Raw genomic sequence first — 21733 nt, forward strand, 5'->3', positions numbered from 1 at the left:
TATATATATATATATAGTGTTTCGGTGGCTAGAAAAAAGATAATAACTACTCTCTTTAATGTTGGGACCACTTCGACGCGTATACGACTATAAAATCAAGCTGCAAGGTGTCACAGCAAATAGCGTGTAGTAATATGATGATAATGATAATGCCACCGTTATTGCCAATAAGAATACTTAACTGATCGGAATGTTGAGAAATCGAAGTTCCACGAACTATATTATTATAGCTCGTTTATGTCATATCCGCGTTCATATCATTATTATCCTTTAAAAAATTGATTCTTTTTAACTTCCTTGTTTCTTCGTCAGCAATTTACACAAAAAAACTAACATAATTACTGAAATAAAAAAAAGAAGTTTACCTTGATGAAAGTTATTCGTGTATACTCTCGATATAGTTTTTTAATATATTTTATGAGATTCCAAAATTTTATAGAATACAATTATTTTCAATAAAAATTATTGAAGTAATTTTTAATTGAATATCTTTAAATAAAAATAATTAATATGATAAACGAGAAAATATTTTCATATTCTTCGTCGAGATGTCAGATTTCTTCATTTTCAGTTATATGACATATTAAGGTTATTAGCAATTAAGTTTATATACCTACAGTTATTTTCATTTTTAAAGCATTATAAAAAATTTTATATTTTGTATTTCTTATTTTTTTAAGGTTTTTTCGGTAAAAATTCACTAGAGCGCTTTTCATAGAAGAGTAGTGTATGTTATTATCGTATATACAAAATAGTACCTAAATATTATCATATATAGAAAAAAATACTTTAAAAATGTTTAATTTCGAAAGCATTTATTTTTAATATTTTTAATAAATTTAGTACGAAAATATATTAGCAAAATTTTGCCAATTTTTATATTTTATTTTCATTATAATTAGTATTATATAATACGATATGTATATATAATTATTATATTATATAATATTAAATATAATCTATATTTTATAAATTTATATTTATATTATATAGAGGAAAGTCGCCGATACTGACATAGGTCTCCTAAAGTGACATCCCCTTATTTCTCAGAAACTTACTATTGCACTTTATTAATACTAATAAAATCATGATCTGTTTAGCTAATTAAAGAAGCAGAAACTTATAATTCATATATTTGTGGCTTATTTCTATATCAAATTAGCTAAAAACCAATTCTATGAATCCGAGAAGAAAATTCTTACGGTGTTCTTTTGCAAATTGCGTAATTAAAATAATAGTGACTGTATTATTGATAATATTATATAATTTTAAATGTTTATAGTTTCATAAATTAGTTTTCTTTACAGAATATAGGACATATCTTTATTTATAGAATAGGAATGTTGGTATTATTGCCTACTATGTCAGTTTTGGAGTCCATTTTGTCAGACGCTCATTTTTGCATAACTTACGAAAAACTTAATTATTAATTAATTGCTAACAGTATTATAAAAATTGCTTATACTATCTGATAGAAGACACTTTTTACTTTGTATTTATGTTTTTGAAGTTGTATTTTTACCTTTTGTTTAAAAAATATTGTCTAAAAATAAGTCGGTATCGGTGATCTTCCTCTATTAAATTATATAATATTATATAATATAATAATTATGATGTCTATTTTCATCGAAGAATAGCATTTATTTATTGATCCTGCATAAACATAGATGCGTTTATTTCATCGTGGATAGTAGAGAATTTGTAAACAAGCGTAAACGAATTCCATCTTGATCACGTTAACAGTCGATCGTTCAGTTTTCACACATAATCGAATTTGGACCTTCTTTCTCTGTGCGCGGTAAATCTGAATCCGATGAAAGATGAAACTGTCTGCGTGGTTCGCTTACTCAGTTAGCCATCCGATATATTAATTTTGGGTGATTGGTCACGACAACCAAATCGAAGACGTGTTCAATAGTCTGTGCTGGTCTCCAACGCCCGATCAGATCGGTGTCTTATGGTAGCCTGACAGATTGACACTGTCCGTCGGATATTAGTGGCAATATGTTCCTTTAATTAAAGTCTTTCTGCTACGACGAACCGCGGCTAAGTCTGTCCATTTTGTCTCCCACTTTCACCCTTTTCTTTCCTTTACTTGCTCTCTCGCGATCTAAAGATCGCCGTCAATCCTATCGATCGTGATTTGATACAGGATCGTCTCTCAGGTAAGACGCTAAATGCGGACGCGCGTGGAATCCACGCCTGGCGATCGATGATCGTATTAAGCACGACACCGTCGGGGATGCCTGACGATCGGCATTCACTCGTGAGAGATGCGGGAGATAGTATATTATTAACGAGACAACTCGTCAGCCCGAATAAATAAAACGATAGTTTAATTAAGCGAATAGACACCGCGCTCGGTACTTTCGTTTATTTTTGGATATTTCGGAAATCCTACAGTATTTAGATATAGTCATTTACTTTCACATAAAGATATGTGTAAATAATATGTACAAATTTGTTATACAGAATATTACATAATACCTCAATAATTGATTGTCATATTAATTACAAAGCGGAGACAATCATTCGACATGTAATTCTACTTTCTGTAACACAGAATTTGAGGATGACTTTTTTCTTCGTGATTGTTTTTTTTTCATTTTTTGAGATGCATACAATCGTATTATATTTAATTTGAGAAATAGTTATTTCTAAATTGAATAAAAATTTAATTATAATTATTTTTTTACAAATATTATATAGAAATATATGTAAATTTCTGGATGAATACTTGACATCTTTCTTTAGTGTAACAGATATGGCTTTAATTTTCGTATTTTAATTTTTAAAAGAATCATTACAAATATGATTCGAAACACAATATCACTGCAGCAAGTTAATTTGCATTCTATTTGTCATTTATGGTCTTGTCTCACTCCATAAAGATGATTGCTGTGTAAGTTGACAAAGTCCGATTATATACGTTTTATCAAGTAATTGTAAAATTTATTATGTGTTGTGTTGGGTTGTAAAGAATTTGTAATTGTTGTTTCTGCAGAGTGTCCCGAATTCAAATAGCCAAACTTCGGAACCGTGTAGGGAATCGATAAACTAAAAAAAAGATTCCCTACACTGAGAAAAAAATGCTGTTGATTCAATTAAAGTCTATATTACGGGCTGTCACTAACATAAGTGATTAATTCATGCGTATATTTTATTGACTTTTCTCAGTGTACATACTTCCAAAGTTTAGCCACTTAAATTCAGGACGTCCAGTATGATGAGTTTTTATTCCATGTATAGTATATCTACGCGTCCTCGTATTTGTTGTATTATTATTTCATGACATTCGCTTATCAGATAGAACTGCAGTTCTTTTTATGTCTTTTAGCTTTGAGATATGTACATAAATACATAAAAGTTATGAAACTAATAATAATAATAATAATAATAAAATTGATAATAGAAATAAGAAAGGTAGACGACAAATCAGTTTGTCAAATAAATATCGCTTTGTGTTACGAAGCAATCGTAGAGTCAGAAGTTACACCCAAAAAATGGTAGGCCTCTGTCAGGAAAAGGTAGGACAGCAGGTACATAAATCTCGTCTACAAAATGCATTATTGGACGATGCGGATCGATGACAGGGGCGGCAATGTGTTAACCGGTCGTTCCGGGTGACAATTCTCGCCGTCATCATTTATCTGTGACTCCGTTTGCGGACAGCTTACCTTAGGAAGTCCCATGTAACCGTTATACCGTTTTTATTGAGCTGCTTTGTAGCGACTCTATGTATTTCTATATACTTCCGTATTATATCCTTATTGAATTATTGTTGTTAGGGAATAAAATTGTTATTACATTTAATAGTTTAATTGTTGTTTAAATTACCGTTATTAGAGTATAATTATCTACTTTTCATCGTTATTTCTTAAATTGATTATTTGAATTAAAAATTAAAATTTGTCGGATTTTTTTTAAAGGACTACATTCTTATCTCTTGGATAAAAAAATTTAAAATTTATAATTGTTAATTCTTTTTGTCTCAAATATATATGAACTAATCAATGTCATACTTTAAACAAATCTGTAAATTGCATGCAAAGATTATGTCTACTAAAAAAAAAAAAATAAATTATTATTAATCTGTCGTTTTTAATCTTTAACGTAACACATACTATTTCTTAGAAATCCAGCTTTTGCGACATCGTAAATAGGGTCTATTGATACATGTGACTATTATCTGTTACAAGCTGAAGACAGATCGCGGTTAGGAATCTGTAGGCGGAAGAAATATATGACTTTCTAGGCCACCCGTTTTGTCCAAAAAGATTTTAAGGAACACGTGAAGTTTGGCTACCGAATCCTGCTGTTCGAGCTATTCTTTTCCGTTTGGAAGTTTAAAATAGATAAGTTAAATATAAGAAATAAATACTTTGCTTCTTTATCAAGGAATAACAAAAATAATGTGGAAGCTCTGGTAGTGGAAACTTTCAGCTTCTCACCTTTTATTTGAATTAAATAATTGAAAAAATAATAAGCAATAAAATATAGTATCTAATTATAAATAACTGAAGCATTTTAAAAATAAAATAAACATTTTAAAAATAATAACATACTATAGAAATATTTTTTATTCATATTTTATAAATCTTTGTCTATAAAAGTAAATACAGAACTAAAATAAAAATTCTAAATATAGAATTATAAATAAGGAACCCGGATGAAGTAATATTTTTTGCAATAAATTATTTATAGTTTGTAAGATTATATATTCACATCAAATTATTATATGTATAGCTTTCTAAGATGTTTATTTGCAATAATATTAAATTGACACAAGCAGTTTAATGTTATTGTACAAATATTACTATTCCAGCTTTGGTTTAGAACTGTTTTAAGATCAACAAATAATCGGCACACATTTTACTTACACTGGAATTGGTGTGTACTTATAAAGAATTACTTCACTTGAAAAACTTTGTCCTAAAACAGATGAAATTTGTTTTCATCGATTATGTCACGTATTTCAGATCAAGTATGACCATTCGATAATGTCTAGTAATGATACACTCGCAGAGACAGATGCTTTGTAGGTTTTTTCCAAGCCGAAAATTCGACTGATGATACATCAGAGGCTTGCTTATCTATCGTCCATTCTCGGATGCATCTCTGGGGAAAAATTCCTAACGGGTGGGTTAGGGGGAGGGAAAAAGCGTATGAGGATCCATGCTACCGGCGGCGCCTATCTTAATTCCCGATTGACGTTTATTTATCTGGCGACGTTTAATTTTTATGGGCGCGATTCGGCCGATAGTTTAGGCCCAGCAGGTAGCTCCCGCTGTGTGGTCCCGGGGACCCCGGGGGCCCCTGGAGCCTGGTATAACATTCGTGGACGAGCAGCACCTCTTAATTGAGGGGTGCCGCGTGTCGCGATAAGACGAACACGGGCGTCAAAAACCCGTAGAAAGAGCTACCTCTGGAGTAAAGAGAAGCGGAGGAGGAAGGAATTTATTGTGCTGCCCCGCGCAGAGATTCCCGGTTCTCCTCCGGCAGGTACGATCGTCGAATCGATGGGTTTCGACTAAATTAAGAGAGTGGTTTTCTTCATTCATCCCGAGATTCCACAGAATTCACGGAGTGACGAAGAAAACGGTCGTCTAAGTGGCCGCCTCCTCCAAATCAACAAATTGTCCTCTCTCTTTCTTCTTTTCTTTTCTCTCTGAACGGAGAGTGGAAGGAGAAGAGGGATAGCCAGAGTCATAACGTAATGATTTTATTCTTTCATTGAGAAGAAGTCCGAGGTTAACGAGCCGCATTATGGCTTTCTCGAAAGAACTTTCTCGCAGCCATTATAAGTCGCAGATTCGAAGATAGAGGTGTTGCAATTAGCTACATCACGTTGATTCATCGTTACAATTAGATTGATCGCTCTCATGGCGACTTTGTCTTATCGCGATTGATCATATATGCTTTGCCATCTTGGGATTACTTTAGAGAGACGTTTCTTTTCTTTGCGGTTTCCCAACTCTCTAATGAGGATGCTCACCTTGGAGCATTAATAAACTCGAGCTCGCGTGCCTTTGTCTGTTCGCGATGCTTTCCTTCCGTGAGAGCGGTCGCAAAATCATTTGTTTCTGCAAATTGAAACTTCTCAGAACATGTATGTTTTTCAATGTCGTAGTGAAAAACTGTTTACTTGAAAAATGATTTTGCACATTATTTATTTTTGTCATTGAAATGCAATACTTACAATTATTGTTATTTATGCATAATAATTTTAATGTATAATAATTATAGCTTCTTTCGAGTGCTGTAAATTATTAAAATATATACATACGTTATTGAGAGAAGATTAAGAAAAAATGAAAGGATCTCTTGATTCGTTAACACTCTTGATGAAAATAAAAAGGACAGTTTACGCGTAATAAAAAGTGTTACCACAGTTTCTCCATGACGGTGGTCCGGCAGTCGTTTTTCAAATCGTTCTCAACAGGGTTGGCTGAGGTTATCCCTAATAAGATAGAGGGGCAGCAAGTTTAGTGGAACCTCTACTAAATCGGGGACTAATTATTCGACAGTGAGGGCGCCGGCGATCCCGCTAATATCGCTCGTAAAATCTTCGGCTCATCCTATTTTACGATCTTCGGATGACTCTTTATAGAACACAGAAATGTGTGAAGCACGAGGAAACGCGGAGGGCGTGAAATATCAAGTTTGAGGAATTCAATGCCAAGTTCCACGAAGATGATGCTTCTTCAACATTGTAAATACTAATTTTTATTCAATTCATTAGTCATTTTTCTAATATTTTATGCAGCGTTTGATTATGCTTCCTGTTGATTGATCGTAATTAATATTTCTACGCGAATATTGTTGAGCATTTTAACGACTCGTGGTCCTGACTTGTCCCTTAAACGGGTTAGACCGTGCGTTGAAATTCACGCGAACACGAAGCAGCGATAATCAGAAGGACTGAAACGGATTTAGCGGCATAACGCTAAGTGTTTTCGTCGTCTCGCGAATGCGGCGCTAACTAATGCGCTCCATATAGGATTCCCAGCCCGTTTTCGCGCCTCTCCTGTTTCCCATCTCGCACGTACGGAAATTAAATAACGTCACGTGTACGTGTCAAACATCTACTAAAAGGCCTTTAAAAGATATTTGTCCTTTGCGTCGTTCGGGCTTCGCGAGTTTGTTTCGTACCTTGTGAATCTTTACTCGTTCATGTCGATATTTGTCAGTCATTAATAAAAGGATGAACATTTAATAATAAATGTATGTGGAAAATTGATAAAATTTATTTTCGAGAACTGAGAAAAATTGTTTGATAAATTTTATTATGAAAAAATCTTATGTAACAGCTTTAATGATTCTTATTATAGTAATAATAATTATAAGTATTTTAAATACGGTATAAAGTCAAGAAATATATTATATATACACAAATGATCAAATTTATTTAAACTTTAACCAATGCAGAATATAAAAATAATTTCTTATTTTTAATTAAAATTGAAATACTAATAACGAATAGGAAATATCGAGATACATTAATGTATCCAAAATATTGTGAATTTTTAAATAGTTACAGATGTTATCTGTCAAACATCAAATATTTCACATGTGTTTTGATTCTATTTAAACTTAAAGGAATGCGCCTCATAATGGTTAAACCATTTGGAAATATATAGACATCCTTTTTAAAAACGAGTTGTAGTCACGTTAGGGCAGTACACTGACCTTACTTCTCTAATTCTAAGCAAGGTCAGTGAAGCAAAAGCAATTGACGTGACTACAAGCTATATCTGTCGAGAGCACTTCGCTCACAGTAACCATCACCCGCGGTGCTACTTCTCAGGAATATGTCGCCATGGGGGGGTTTTTCTTGTTTCTGGCTTACACACAATATTGCCAAAGATGTGCACGAAATATTATTAGCACACCGGATGCTGGCCCGCAGCGAGTTGGCCTACATGAATCATTCATAAAGCACAGTAGCAGTGGCACTCTCGTGACAAGAGGAACAATGGCGCAACCATGAGCGTCGATCATAGAAGCGTGTCGTACGAAGGAAAAGCCTGATTTTTCTCGCTTCCAACGGTCGTAGAAACCGGTAGGAAGGAAATTATCCATGACTAAAGAGATACCTCATGCGACCGGTCCTGACAGGCATCATATCACGGTATCCCGAAAGAAATAAATACAAAAAGAGAGAAGGAGTCTTGACTTCTTTCCTTCGTTCCTTAGTGAGAGGACGAAAGCCTACGTCATATTATTAACACTATTAGCTTCGATGTTAACCACATGTGAACCGTGTGCATTCCCGGCGAAACTATAAACAGCGAACAAAATACACGAGGCGCGACTGCATCAGCATAAAAAAAGCCCTATCAATAATTAACATATATTTCACAGTACAATTTATCTCTACACTGTTAAATTTTATAGGGTCAAATTAATTTAATGTGAGTCGCTACTGCTCCTACTCAATAATATCGTTATTTTTTACTAAAACAATGGTTATATTTGACACTATACAATATCAATTTAACATTATATAGTGTCAAATTTAATTATCATTTTAGTTAAAAATAACGATATATTTAGTAGGAGCAGTGGCGACTCACATTAAGTTAATTTGACCCTATAAAATTTAACAGTTTATTGATTGAAATTAATCGTTATAATCGATATAAATGGGGGAAATAATTAATTTAATTGACGTTTATATAAAAATACCGATATAATTGTATGAGTTGCATTTATTCACTGATCGCAAATTTTTTATTTTGTAACTATGTATCAATGGATGCAGAAGCAAGAATGAATTTTCTGCGCGATTACTCTTTATAAGAACTGTACTTTGGAAGAGCAATGGGCTCACTGCATCGCGAGAACGCCCGGGCCGGTGTCGTCTCCACAAAGGATTGACAACAGCAAACAGTTTAGTGTCCCGTACGTTTATTGTATCTCGACTACCGTACGTTTAACTTTGTTCCGGATGCGCGGGAGGGTGTAGAAGACGGAGGTAGCAGGACAGACGAGAACCGACGAAAAAAAGTACGCCGCGGGACCAGGACAGATCTGTTACTCCGTTAGACTTCTTCGGCCTGACATTTGAATGCTTCGTCGATTCCACGGCGTCGAGAAGAGAACGGGTAGAACCGAGGAAGGAGAACTCACCAGTGCTGTTGTCGTCTTTATATTACCTTCCTCTCGTCGTATCTTATGAGTTTTTGTCAAACTTCGGTGCATTTCTTCGCGAGTTTTACCGACGAGACGACGAAAATGTTCCTCCCCGCACAATTCTCTCGCGTTATAATCACAAATCACGTCTACGACATATGATATGCAAATTTTCATACTTTATCGAACATCCTTGATACGCAAAATTTGATTGTAATTTTATTAATAGGAAACTTTCCTTAAAAGAAAAAAAATAAAGAAAATCGTTTGATTAATTGAAATAAAATATGCAAATATGAATATGCAAAGGGCAATCAAACTTTACGTATGATCGATAAAAAATGTGTGTAAAAGCGTACAATTCGAATAGTTCTGTTCTTGTTATGCGCTAAGGGAGATAATAGATGAAATAATCCAGCGTCGTTTTTCTCGATTTACTCTTGATATCTCGTAATTACCGCGATATCTCGTGCGACGATGAGGCTTGGTACGCCACAGCGAATGGAACTTAGAATGCTTGACGAGAACGGTGGGTGCAGGAAAGAGAAGAAGCGAGAGAAATTCCTGCAAGAGCAGAGAATCCAGCGGTGATATGGTGCGGCGGTTCTCAAAAATCCGCTGGAATCTCGGGGAAAAGGTGAACGCGCCTGAGGAGCTCCCGCCGCAATTGGTCATTCGGCGATTTTTGCCGGCATTCATGCGTCCGTTCCTCGCGGTATTTATTGGAAAGATTTTCTCCCCCGGTACGATCACGGAGAGTCGAAGAGCGGGCCAGCGAAGATCTGGTACTCGCGCGAGCGAGCCGATCTCGTGCGCGCTTCTCCATCCTCTTGTCCTCCTGTCCTCCATCCCGCTGCAAGTGCACTCGCTATCTTCCTCTCTCATTGAATATTCTCAACTTTATTTACGGATGCCCGTCGAGATTTATCGTCGTTCGCGCTGCTCTTTTCGCTTTAACCTGCTTCGTCTTGCTTTAACGTCGTCTGTCTTTTCCTTTCCCGTGTTCGCCTACATCCTGCGCGTCTAATGTTATTTCCTTTCCTTCCTCTGTCCTTTTCTTTTTCTTCTGCATTGCCCTGTGGTACATCGTACTTTTACGATATTACGCGGTACAAAAATGATGCACACATGTAGGAAATATGGCAAGCTATTTTATAAAGAAAGAGATCATAAATAAGAGTATTCTACATGAACATTGTGTTAAAAGAACACGCCATATTTTTTTCTGTCTATTTTGATTAGTGACATCTTTAATGTTTGGATATATATTAGATGATCACATAAAATAAATAAATATAGTAGTGGAAGATATAATATTTCTATTAGTTGCAAATATTAAAAAAAAATCCTTTATAATTTTATCAATAACTTGTGTGTTCTCAAGATATTTTTTTCATTAATTTATTTCATCATAATAAGAGTGAAAAATTACAATAAATGTGTTAAGGACAAATTGTAGTATTGTAAGTAAGAAAGGCGAAGACGTATACTTAAACGCGAAGATCAATACTAAGTACGATCTACTGCGCATGAATCGGTGCATGAATCGGCCCGATAGATTGTCTCACTGCTAAACAAATCACCCCGTTGTAGCATTGAGAACGATCGATAGTATCTACGTGCGTCGATCGAGCACAACGGCGACGTAATTCCTACAATGGCGGTCCGACGCATCGCCGCAAATTGCTTGCATAATCCGACCGATTAATCACCGTGAGATTTACGAGGGATTTGTTAACCCTATGCAAAAATGTACGTGCTTAGCTATATATGCAATTACTTTTGCACACTTTTGCATATTCTATAAATATATATTAGATATTAATAAAGTGTGCATTAATAAAGCATTATAAAGAATATATTATTATAGATATGTTATTTTTAATTTTAAGACTATACAAGATACATTGAAAATTTCTATTTTTTAAGTTACAATACGATTACAAATTAAAATATTTGATTATTTTCTAATGGAAAATTTAATTACAAAGTATTTGTAATTAAATGTCGGCAAAGTATTTATAATTTAAATCATATTTAAGTTTTCTAGGATTTTTCTTGGAAAATTAGCATGCTTGATTATACAGGAAAAAAATAATTTAAAAAAAATGTATAATCTTTAGAGAGCAGGTATTTATTTTAAAAATCTTACAGCTTCTCTCTCTCTCTCTCGTTGAGTAAGATTTGTTGTAATTCGTTTTTTTTTTATTGTACAATATTTCATATAAAAGTTATTGCATTCCTCAAAATACGACATTGTTTCAACGCCACTATTATGGCTTTCCCTTCCTATAAAAGTTAATTTTGTATCTTGTAATACACCTTCTGTTGTCGAATTATAATTCATCTTAGCATAATATCTATCTAGATATTATTATTATTAATTTATCGTTCTTTCAAGATTTATTACTTACTGCGCCGCATATTGAAATCCTGCATAAGTATAAAAACACACAGTGCATAAGACAGCACGAGGGAATTACGCGATCATGTGATCCACGACCGACGTTACATAATTTACGAGAAAATGTATTACGATCATTTCGACGACACGACATGTATATGTCCGCGGTAAGTGGAACGTTCATTCGCGACATTCCTCGCTTTGATGCAGCAATATTGAAAGAACGCCGAACGCTGATACACCGTGTATATTTATGTATACGTCAAGTGGCAACGCTGATGCAACGCGTGTCACGGGACAAGCGGTGTAATTTCTTTTTACCCATAAACGGGATCTTTATACGCCGTCTTGATCCCCCATCAAAAGGTTCGAATATGCCCGACATTATTAGCATTACGAGAGGTTTATAAAACTGGAAAGTGCATGCCGACCATTACGTTTTGCGCGAATGCTTGACCCTCAGCGATCTTTCTGGATATTCAATGAGTATTACTCACGTTGCACTTGTTGAAGTTAATATTTGAAAGACAATGTTCACATATTGTTGCCGCGATATTACTCGTTGCAAATAAAGAGCAAAACTAACACAATTATTTGTATATTTCAAATTTTAATGCTGTATTAAATTACTAGTATTTAATTTCTGTCGATTAAACAAAACATTAAAATATTAATTTGAAATTGTAAGTCGCATAAATGATTATGCTTGATTTATTACTACGTTTATTACTTTATGAGACGTTATTCGTGCTACTACCTTTACTTTTTTACGAAACCAACGTGATATGAGTAAATTTAAAATAATTATACGTTTTAAGAAAACAGCGAGAACTCACGGAAAAATATTTTCTTCGGGTTCAGGAAATAAAATGATCCACTATCCGGTTGCATTTTATTGTCGGCTGAGTTATTCCCTCATCTGGAATGATGAGAACGAGAGAAGAAGAGAATATTGCAAGGGGGGGAGCTGAAGAAGACGCGAAAGGGGTTGAAAAAGAAGAAGACGACCATTTGCAATTAAACACGGCGTAAGTCCCGCTCTGAGGATAATGCCCTGGAATGCTGATAATTGGCTGAACCGTCCGGACGACCCGAGACGAAGGGCCCACAGGTGCAGCTGGCACGGCATCGCGAGATCATCGGCTTGCGATCCCTCGTGTTTAATTGATTCGAAGTGATTTATATTATGTGTCGTTCCTCTGCACCTCCGGCATTCTCCGAGCACCGAAGCGATCATCAAATACTCAGACGGATTGTCATTCGAGAATGGAAAATATTACAAGATGCGAAATTGAACGGCCTTCGATCGTACAATTGTATTTCCACAAAAAATTTTCGTTTAATATAAATGTGTCTGACGTGAGGTCTGCCTCAGTCCAAATATTAAAATCATTATATTAGGTGTTAATTAATTCCTGCCGTTTTTCGTCTCCAAAATTGATTTGTTTCGAAGGGAAGATGAATGAATACCTTAATCAAAGTAATTTCCTCCATTTTCTACTTTATTACTAATTAATAATACTTTGATTAAGGTATTTCCCTTCGAAACAAATCAATTTCGGAGATGAAAAACGGCAGGAATTAAGTTTAACACCTAATACATATAAAGATAAAATATAGTTATATATTGGATTGTTTGGCAAAGATAACTGGTCGTAATAGTATAAAACAAATATTTTTGAGATCGTGATTGTTGAAAATGAAGAAATTGGAAATTCATTATTAGAATTAAGAGATCTTTCTTTCTTTCTATCTCTTTTTCTCTTCTCCCTTGCGAAAATAATTGAAGATTTACTGCAACAGTTATAAAAAATATGGATCTTCCCACTGTGGGTTAATCTACTGTTCCCATCTCTTTAACTTTAAAGTTATTTTCTCCGTTTTTACGGAAAATGTGGATTAGCTCACTGTTGCAGTAAGCTCTTCAATTTTATAAATATTATTCAGAAATATGGATCTAAAGTATTAACGTGCGGTAATTTAATAAATTAAAATAATTTTCCTGATGTTTTAAAGATAGATAATTTAGGCTGTCAGTCATGATTTAAAAAACTTCCTAAGTATTTTTTTTTTTTTTTTCGATAGTCGTTCAGATTCAGAATCGATCTTAACGGCGCCTCGTGGTCCGGAGGAGCGGAGGAGGCTGCGAAAAAAAGAGCAGTTCACGGGTCTCTCGTAAACGATCCGGCCGCGTGAGCTCGAAAGAGTTCGATGCTTCCGTCATGTTAAAGGGCCGATGCGTTGGTTCGAGCGAAGGTTGGAGTCGGAGATAGAGCGAGCGATCGATCTCCGCTCGTGAACGAAGAAGCGGTGAATGCGGCCACGCCGGGAGCCAAGAGAGGAGAGCTAGCCGGGCCTCTCTCCCGCTCTCGAAGCTCCGATATCAGATCGCTCGTATAAAACTATCGTATCGTTTAAATACGCACTGAAAGGTGAGGCGATGCATCAGAAGATACGCGAGCGATGGCAGGCAGCCTCCTCTCTTTCCTTGGCCTGCGTCCTCCTGTTCCGTCCGCGCTGTCGATCCGCGCTGAAGATACCCGCCTGGAATCCATGGGAACCACAGAGAACCGGGCTTAACGCGTATAACCCCTCCCTGGCGTCACAGTAGAGCCCACCACCCGGACCTCTTGTACCTCATCTCCGCGTTTCCCTCCGGCTTTCTACCCTCGATACATATATGCCCATTCTTCCTTTTTCGTTCGAGCTTCTTTTCTTATTTTATTGTTTTATGACAATATTGGATTATAAAGCGCGTATCATTTGGTTTAGAAATCTAGAGATTTTAACGGATTACGTGAGAAATTTTTATTAGATTAACATAAATTCGTAGAATATATTATGATTAAAGTGTACAAGATAATAAAAGTAAGAGGTAAAAATAAAATAGTAAAAACGATAACAATATATTGTTATTCTCTGGCGGCACATCGACCGATATTATCGACATCACTGTTTATATTGGGATAATTGACAGAAGATCGCGCATCAAGTTTCTGAAAAGGAGATGCGATCGCGGCACTATTCTGCATTGCCGATGCTTCGCTGCTCGATATTCACGATAGCTACCGATTCCGTTCTTCCCCTTTTCCTTGGAATCCGTAATTGGGCGGGCATTCCACGTTATGAGTTAATTCCGGCGTGTCGGTATCGGCAGAGATCATATCGACGCGAAGATCAACACGAGACGATCTTGGTTTTCTCGATCGGTATTTCGCAATAAAATTAAATGAAAGGCGATATCGTCAATTTAACGAGGAGATGGATCCTTTTTGGATTTTGCCTTAGACTTGTATTATATGTATATCAGTATGATGTTCACGTATTGATATATAATTAAAAATTTTAAAAATTAAAAATTATTTCGTCAGGCCTTAATGATTTGCAGTATATTATAAAATTATATAAAGACGATAAGAATCTTATTGGATCGTATACATGTAAATACACAATCAATAGGAAATGATGGAACTAAAGATCCAGCTTCGACCGTTATGAGCTTTATTTCCTATTGGTTGTGTATTTATGTGAAGACATTGGGTATATAATCATATAGAACTGAATGATGTAATATATTATATTTCAGAATATAATTAACAATCTATACATTCGCTCGTTTAATCAAGATAAAATAAATTTTTTAATCTTTAAACATATATATATTTAATATCCACACATTAATGTAATATACATGTATATATTAATATATTATACATATATGTATAAATAATATATACACTATTAATTAAATATCTATAATTTACACAAATACCTTAATTTCTGAAATAAATAAATATGTATACACATATTATAATATGTACATATTATGTATATATATGTATATATATATTATATACACATAAATATAATATATAGGAAAAATAGTAATATTTAGAATAGTTTACAAGATTATTTCTTTAAGAATTAAAGAAATAAAATGCATTTGGAGAGAATGCGGAAAGAGAAAGGTACTCTATAGTTTTGCAAAAAACCGGATGCTTGTGAAGACTATATATAAGAAACAATGGCCAGCTGGGGCGGTGGCGATCTTCCGTTTTGAAAAGGGGTGAAATTCGGCGTTGTGTGCATTGTCCGCTTAATGATTGAGTGGAGACATGACAAGTGAAACCAAATACACACACACATCACGAGGAATTGCATCGGACGACTAGGGCGTGAGTCTCCGTCGTACACCTATTGCAATCAGACAAGCGTGAGCCCGAATTGTGGGACCGATGGGCGTTTGCTTCTAAGGCCTTCAACATTGACGATACCTCTTTTATACTGGCGAGCTGATCTTTTCGTATGGCCCATTGGCGATCGGTACCACCCACATCTCACGGAACTACCAGATAGAATTTGCAATTCGATATCTTTAGACGAGGGTTGTGTACGAATTTAAGGTGAAATGATTGAAAGAAGCTTAGAATATTTGTTTTATATATATATATATATATATATATATATATATAGAGCCTTCTAGAATCACTAATTTTTATTTTGTGAAGACAAATTTTTTAATAAATTTAAAATAAATTTTTTTTCTTAGAAAGGATATATCGAGGGAAATGATCGGTTATTGCACTTTTTATCGCGCAATGTTAAATTTAGTCAAAATATGTTATCAGGTAAACGCTGGTTAAAAAGATATAGTATAATAATTTTAATGTATATGTATTAAAACTATTATACTATGTTTTTTAACCAGTATAATATTATTATAGTATGTTTTTAATCAATATATGTAAAACCAAATGATATCGACTTTAGAGCTAGATGATTTTTTTAATTATTTACGTAATCATTCGAAATCTGGTGAAATCACGACACTATTGAAATATGTAAATGTTCGCAGTTGCGAATAGTAATTTCTTATATCCAGAAAAAAACTAAAGAAGCGTTAACCGTGTATCATTATATCGATTAATTGACACGTACCGACTTCCTATAGATGTTGCTATATAAGTAATTACTGCATGCATACTGTATCTAATGTTAAATTATACCTTCCATCGCTAGTCCATTCTATATTTGACACTCAGATAACGATGTACCAAGATCTAATAACTATATGAATTGACGGTTTTCGTTCTACATAGCTTGTTCGCGATTGAATACTGTCGTAATTACAGATATGCCTTCACAAATTAAGTGGCCTAAATTATTCAACCAACTAGATTATTCAACCTCTACAAGACGTGTTTATTAAGATATCACTAGAAGTTTCTAAAACCGAAGTCTAATCGGGAAGTAATACGCTAAGTAATAATTTAGATTATACACCATTCTATCACTTATTTATACGTTTCATACTGCATATATTAGGAAATGAATACATAACAATTACATAAAAATATTGCAAATATATATATTTTTATTAATATATATATATAAACATTCAGGTATATATTATATTATGAAAATTGTATAAAGAAGCGATAAATTTTATTAGAAGATTGTTACGAAATTTTTTTATCGAGTCAATTATTTTTGGCAGATGTTATTTAGAACGATATCATTAATTAATGTATTCCAAGAGTCCGGCACGCACATATGTTAGAAGGTTCTAAATTGTCTTATTCGCCGGCTGACGCGTAATCCGATTTGTTTCTCGGGCAATCTGATTGCGCGCGACCTTCTTCAACTTTCCTCGCCTAACCCTTGCCGACGTTATCTTCCGACATCCTCCTTCGTTTGAGACTCTCTGCGACCGGGAAGATTCTTGCTGATTTTTTTATTACCACTCGCTTACCGCGCACATATGCGCGCCGGGCGCGCCTCTTCTTGTTTCGCGATCGGTGATTTACGTTGCGGACCACGCTACCACGGTAATAGTCCATTAATTGATCTCGGATTCCCCTCCATGTGCCTGCAGATACGCGAGAGACGGGTTTCGTGAACGCCATCACCGCCGCTGGAGTTACTTATGCGGTTACCAGAGCCTGCACTATGGGTGACCTCGTGGAATGCTCCTGCGATAAGATGACGTCGAAGGGTAAAAGCTTACTCTCTTTTCCTTTGTGATTTAATTCGCATATCGATTTCCCATTAATTTCTCATCGGAATTTACAGTAATTTATAGGCTTTTAAAAATCCATTAATACTGAAATTATTATTACTTTTTTACATAAATTTACTTTTTCGCATAAAAGGTACATTTATATTTACTTTGAGAAAAAGCGTAACACTAGCGTAACATTATTTTCGTAAGTTCTTCAAAATTGAAGTAGAAATATCAATAAATTTTTTTTTTTAATTTTAAACGTCAAAAATTCCGGATTATATCATTTTCCTCGCGATTAATATTTTAAAAATAGGAAAAAATTACAATTTCCGCAGGTAATCGTCTGGCTAAATTTGCTCGTACGATCGAAGCGAAGAAAAGTTTGCCGACGGAAGGGGACTGGGAATGGGGAGGATGCGGCGATAACGTAAACTTTGGCTTTAAAAAATCCCGGGAATTCATGGATGCACCATATCGTAAAAGAAGCGATATTAAAACGTTGGTAAAGCTTCATAATAACGACGCCGGTCGTCTGGTAAGTTATTTTTATATTTATTCTCCATTTATACTTCTAATTTTTTATACGTGCATGCGCTTTTATTTAATTGATTTTATTGTCATTTTTTCATCATATACGTGATAATTAAAATCAATTTTGAAATCAATCTTGTGCTCAATTGTCCAACGGAAGAACCATGTTCTATTATTTATAAGATAATATTCGAAATATTTTGCATTTTGCATTTTAAATCCGAACCAATTATCTTCCAATTTCATCGTTCTTGATAATGTTTATTTTCAAGACTCTAGCAAACATTATTTTAACAAAATTAAAAGATATGTTTTAATATCATTATATAGGCTTTATCTTAACGAGAACCTTACAGTCGATACTTCTTTTAATTATTGAGTCTTTAATATATTTGGGTTTGATTTCTGTACATAATTGTTAGAATTTAAAAATCCTCAGCCTTTGTTAAAAAGATAAAATAGGTATATATGTTCCTACCCGACGTGCTATGTACATTCGCTCCTCAGGCCGTACGCAACTTCATGAGGACCGAATGCAAGTGCCACGGGCTGTCTGGCTCCTGCACGGTGCGCACTTGTTGGCGCAAGATGCCACCGTTTCGGGAAGTTGGCAACCGCCTGAAGGAGTCCTTTGACGGCGCGGCCAAAGTCATTCCCAGCAACGACGGCCATAGTTTCATTACTGAGGGTCCCACGATCAAGCCGCCCGGTAGATTCGACTTGATCTACAGCGAAGATTCGCCAGATTTCTGCAAGCCGAATAGGAAGACTGGCTCCTTAGGGACGACAGGTCGTCAATGTAATTCGACTAGTCCTGGGGTCGAGGGCTGTGAGCTCCTCTGCTGCGGTAGAGGCTACGACACCAGAATCGTCAAGGAGAAGGTCAATTGTCAGTGTAGGTTCCGGTGGTGTTGCGAGGTCACGTGCAATACGTGTCTTGTCAAGAAGACCGTCAACACTTGTCGCTAGTGTCGACGTAAGTGAAAAACTTGTATCGATATATGATAGTGTTGAGAATCGAGTTGATGCGATAGTTTGTCCTGCATGTGTTAGTGGAAGATTAGAGTGAAGTTGAGGAGACAATGAATGATTTATATTTTTTGCGCAAGTCCTATTGACGTGTGCCATAACGATGGACTAGAAAACTATATAATTGAAGAGTTTCGTAGAGTTTTAAAAGTTCTATAGAGTTTTGCAGAGAACTGCGATGTTAAAATATATTTTTATAACAATGGGAGGAGTAGGTTATCGAGCTTTCTCTCATTTGTTTTTTAGTAATTGCTGAAAAACGTTAATAAATTAGTTTTTATTAGCATTCAGTGTGTTCTGAGATTGTTCAGTGTCGATGTTTAGCGCGATTGAAACTTTTCGACTTCTATCGTTGCCATTGACTCAATCGTCTCTTTCTCTCGACACGTTCGTGATATACGCCTTATTACGTAATAGCATTTGTAATATATCAATTTCTAGAATATGACTTGATCGTGAATATTCACTGACGAATATTCAGACGATATGTGATTTACAATTTATCGTGATCACACAGGGCTGGATTAAATCTAGGTTAGCGAGAAATACGTATGTAAGATTTCTGAAGAGATTTATTGTGCGTGACGTGTGTAAACGCGAGAAGTGGGATTATATAGGGACGTCAGTAGTACATGCGCGAGCCAAGTCAGACGCGAATCGCGAATGTAGCTAGGCGCGATTTATCGTGTTTTACAAAAAAATATATATCTTTGACTATATATCTATGAATTGCTGATGATCATAAAACTGGAAATTTTGAACACAGACCCGTATATTTATTTTTATATTTGACACAAAGCGTGGCAATTATCAATGCTGGCGATATAGATTGTGGTCAAAGATTTTTATTGTTATATAATCAGGGCAGGTTCTTGTTGCCTTCTAGACTTTTGTTATGCGCGATATAAGATTGCTACTTTCTGCGAGCTGATGATAGAATAATACAAAGAATTTACGTTATATTAGATAAAAATGTTTTTCTTAACAAAATATCATTTTGATAACAAAATAGCGTTTAAATTATCTTAACAATAAGTATTGTTGAGAAAAATATAATAATAGAAATCTGTTTTTCATGCAACTTTGTATGTCTTTTGATAAAAACACATCGCTCTGACAAAGCCTGATGGACTTTCTGGTATGTAGAATCGACTCCACATGTAGTTGTTACTAACATCGCCTACGCTTTCTCTCTGCGCAAGGCGATCATGTTTCGGGCTTTCCACGTATCTCCAGTGCTCGTAATATATAATTAAGGTATACATATAAGATAACGTAATGAATTTACGTAATATCCGTCATGACGCATATCCGTCAAAGTATCGCACCGTTATCCATATAGCAATGCCTGGTGAATCGCTTTTCTGCTTAAAATCGCTACGACTTTGAGCGAAGTCCCAAGTAACAAATTCGATTTTAGTGGTATCGAAAATAATTCAATGATATTGAATTTTTGTACAAACTTTTTTTATTATATCCACATTGAAAAAAAGGATTGGCTGCTGTAGCAAATTAGATGGTAAAATATGGCATAATATTTTTAATTGGTAGCAACAATTTTTGGTTGTGTCAGTCTCTTGAAATTCTATACATTGCGGATAGACTAACGCAATCTAAAAATGGCGGCTGCAACCAAAAATTGGCTGCTACAGTCAATTAAAAATGCTATGCCATATTTTACCATCTAATTTGCTGCAGCAGCCAATCTTTTTTTTCAGTGCAAGAAGAACTCGGGACTTTGCTTTCGTTTGACGCGTATCATAATTACATTGCTTTCCCTTTGCGTGACCTAAGCTTTGTGCCATACGTTACGATTCGATCGATCAATGTTTACGCGTCTACCAACGAGATATACGTATTCTCTCGATTTTTGGATAAACACTCCTTATCAATTCTTAAACTATACCTCGTTACTTATTTTTCTTAGCTTATTTTTCTTGTTTGTGTATATAAGACTGATCTATTAAATACGGATAAAATTATATTCACGGATGAATCTCGTTTGTTATTATTAAGATTAATCAATTTATCTGCAGTGACGATTTATCTTAGGAAAAAGAACAAATATATAAACAATTGTATTTTAAATTCCAGTTTATTCAATCCAAGTTTATTTCAAATGAATTATCTCTTTTGTAATACTGAGGTAACAGGTAAGTAATAGTATTATATATTTTTTTATTTAAGGATAACATATGATAGTAATGCATGATGATTTCAATACCTATATGTATAAAATATTTGACAAATATCTATATATTTTAATTTAAACGCGTAGAAGACTATTTGCAAAAGTAATAAAAGTGTGTAAAGATCTGTGCCATATAAAATTTATCTGTTTGCACATTAGTTTTATTGTTGTCTTTAGAATTTAAGCCCGTTAACAATCTTCAGTTTATTGTTGACGTTAGATATTCACTTGGTTTACTTTTCTTCCATTCTTTTTTATTCTAATGGTAACTGTTATTTGAACAGGATTCTTCAAAATCTTTGGTCAAACTTAGAATAAAAAAGAGTGCTAAAAGATTAATCTCGAAAGATGTTTGACACGTTCTCGCACGACGAGGAATTTTTTGTCCCTTCGTGCTTGGAGATGTGATAATAGGGATAAATTAAGGAAACACCGAGAA

General features: G+C 34.7%; 1 protein-coding gene across 1 annotated transcript in view; it reads left to right on the plus strand.

Moving 5' to 3' along the window:
- The window catches only part of LOC108769579 (protein Wnt-6), a 39153-nt gene extending 19128 nt beyond the window's left edge, over positions 1 to 20025 (plus strand). Inside the window, exons 3-5 of the mRNA XM_018520614.1 lie at positions 17415 to 17534; positions 17879 to 18078; positions 18582 to 20025. Of these exons, the coding sequence (XP_018376116.1) occupies positions 17415 to 17534; positions 17879 to 18078; positions 18582 to 19043 (782 nt within the window). The 3' untranslated portion in view covers positions 19044 to 20025. The remainder of the gene's footprint in view (positions 1 to 17414; positions 17535 to 17878; positions 18079 to 18581) is intronic.
- Positions 20026 to 21733: the final 1708 nt, after the last annotated feature.

Source organism: Trachymyrmex cornetzi, unplaced genomic scaffold (genome assembly GCF_001594075.2).
Source record: "Trachymyrmex cornetzi isolate Tcor2-1 unplaced genomic scaffold, Tcor1.1 scaffold92, whole genome shotgun sequence".
NCBI classification, from domain to species: domain Eukaryota; kingdom Metazoa; phylum Arthropoda; class Insecta; order Hymenoptera; family Formicidae; genus Trachymyrmex; species Trachymyrmex cornetzi.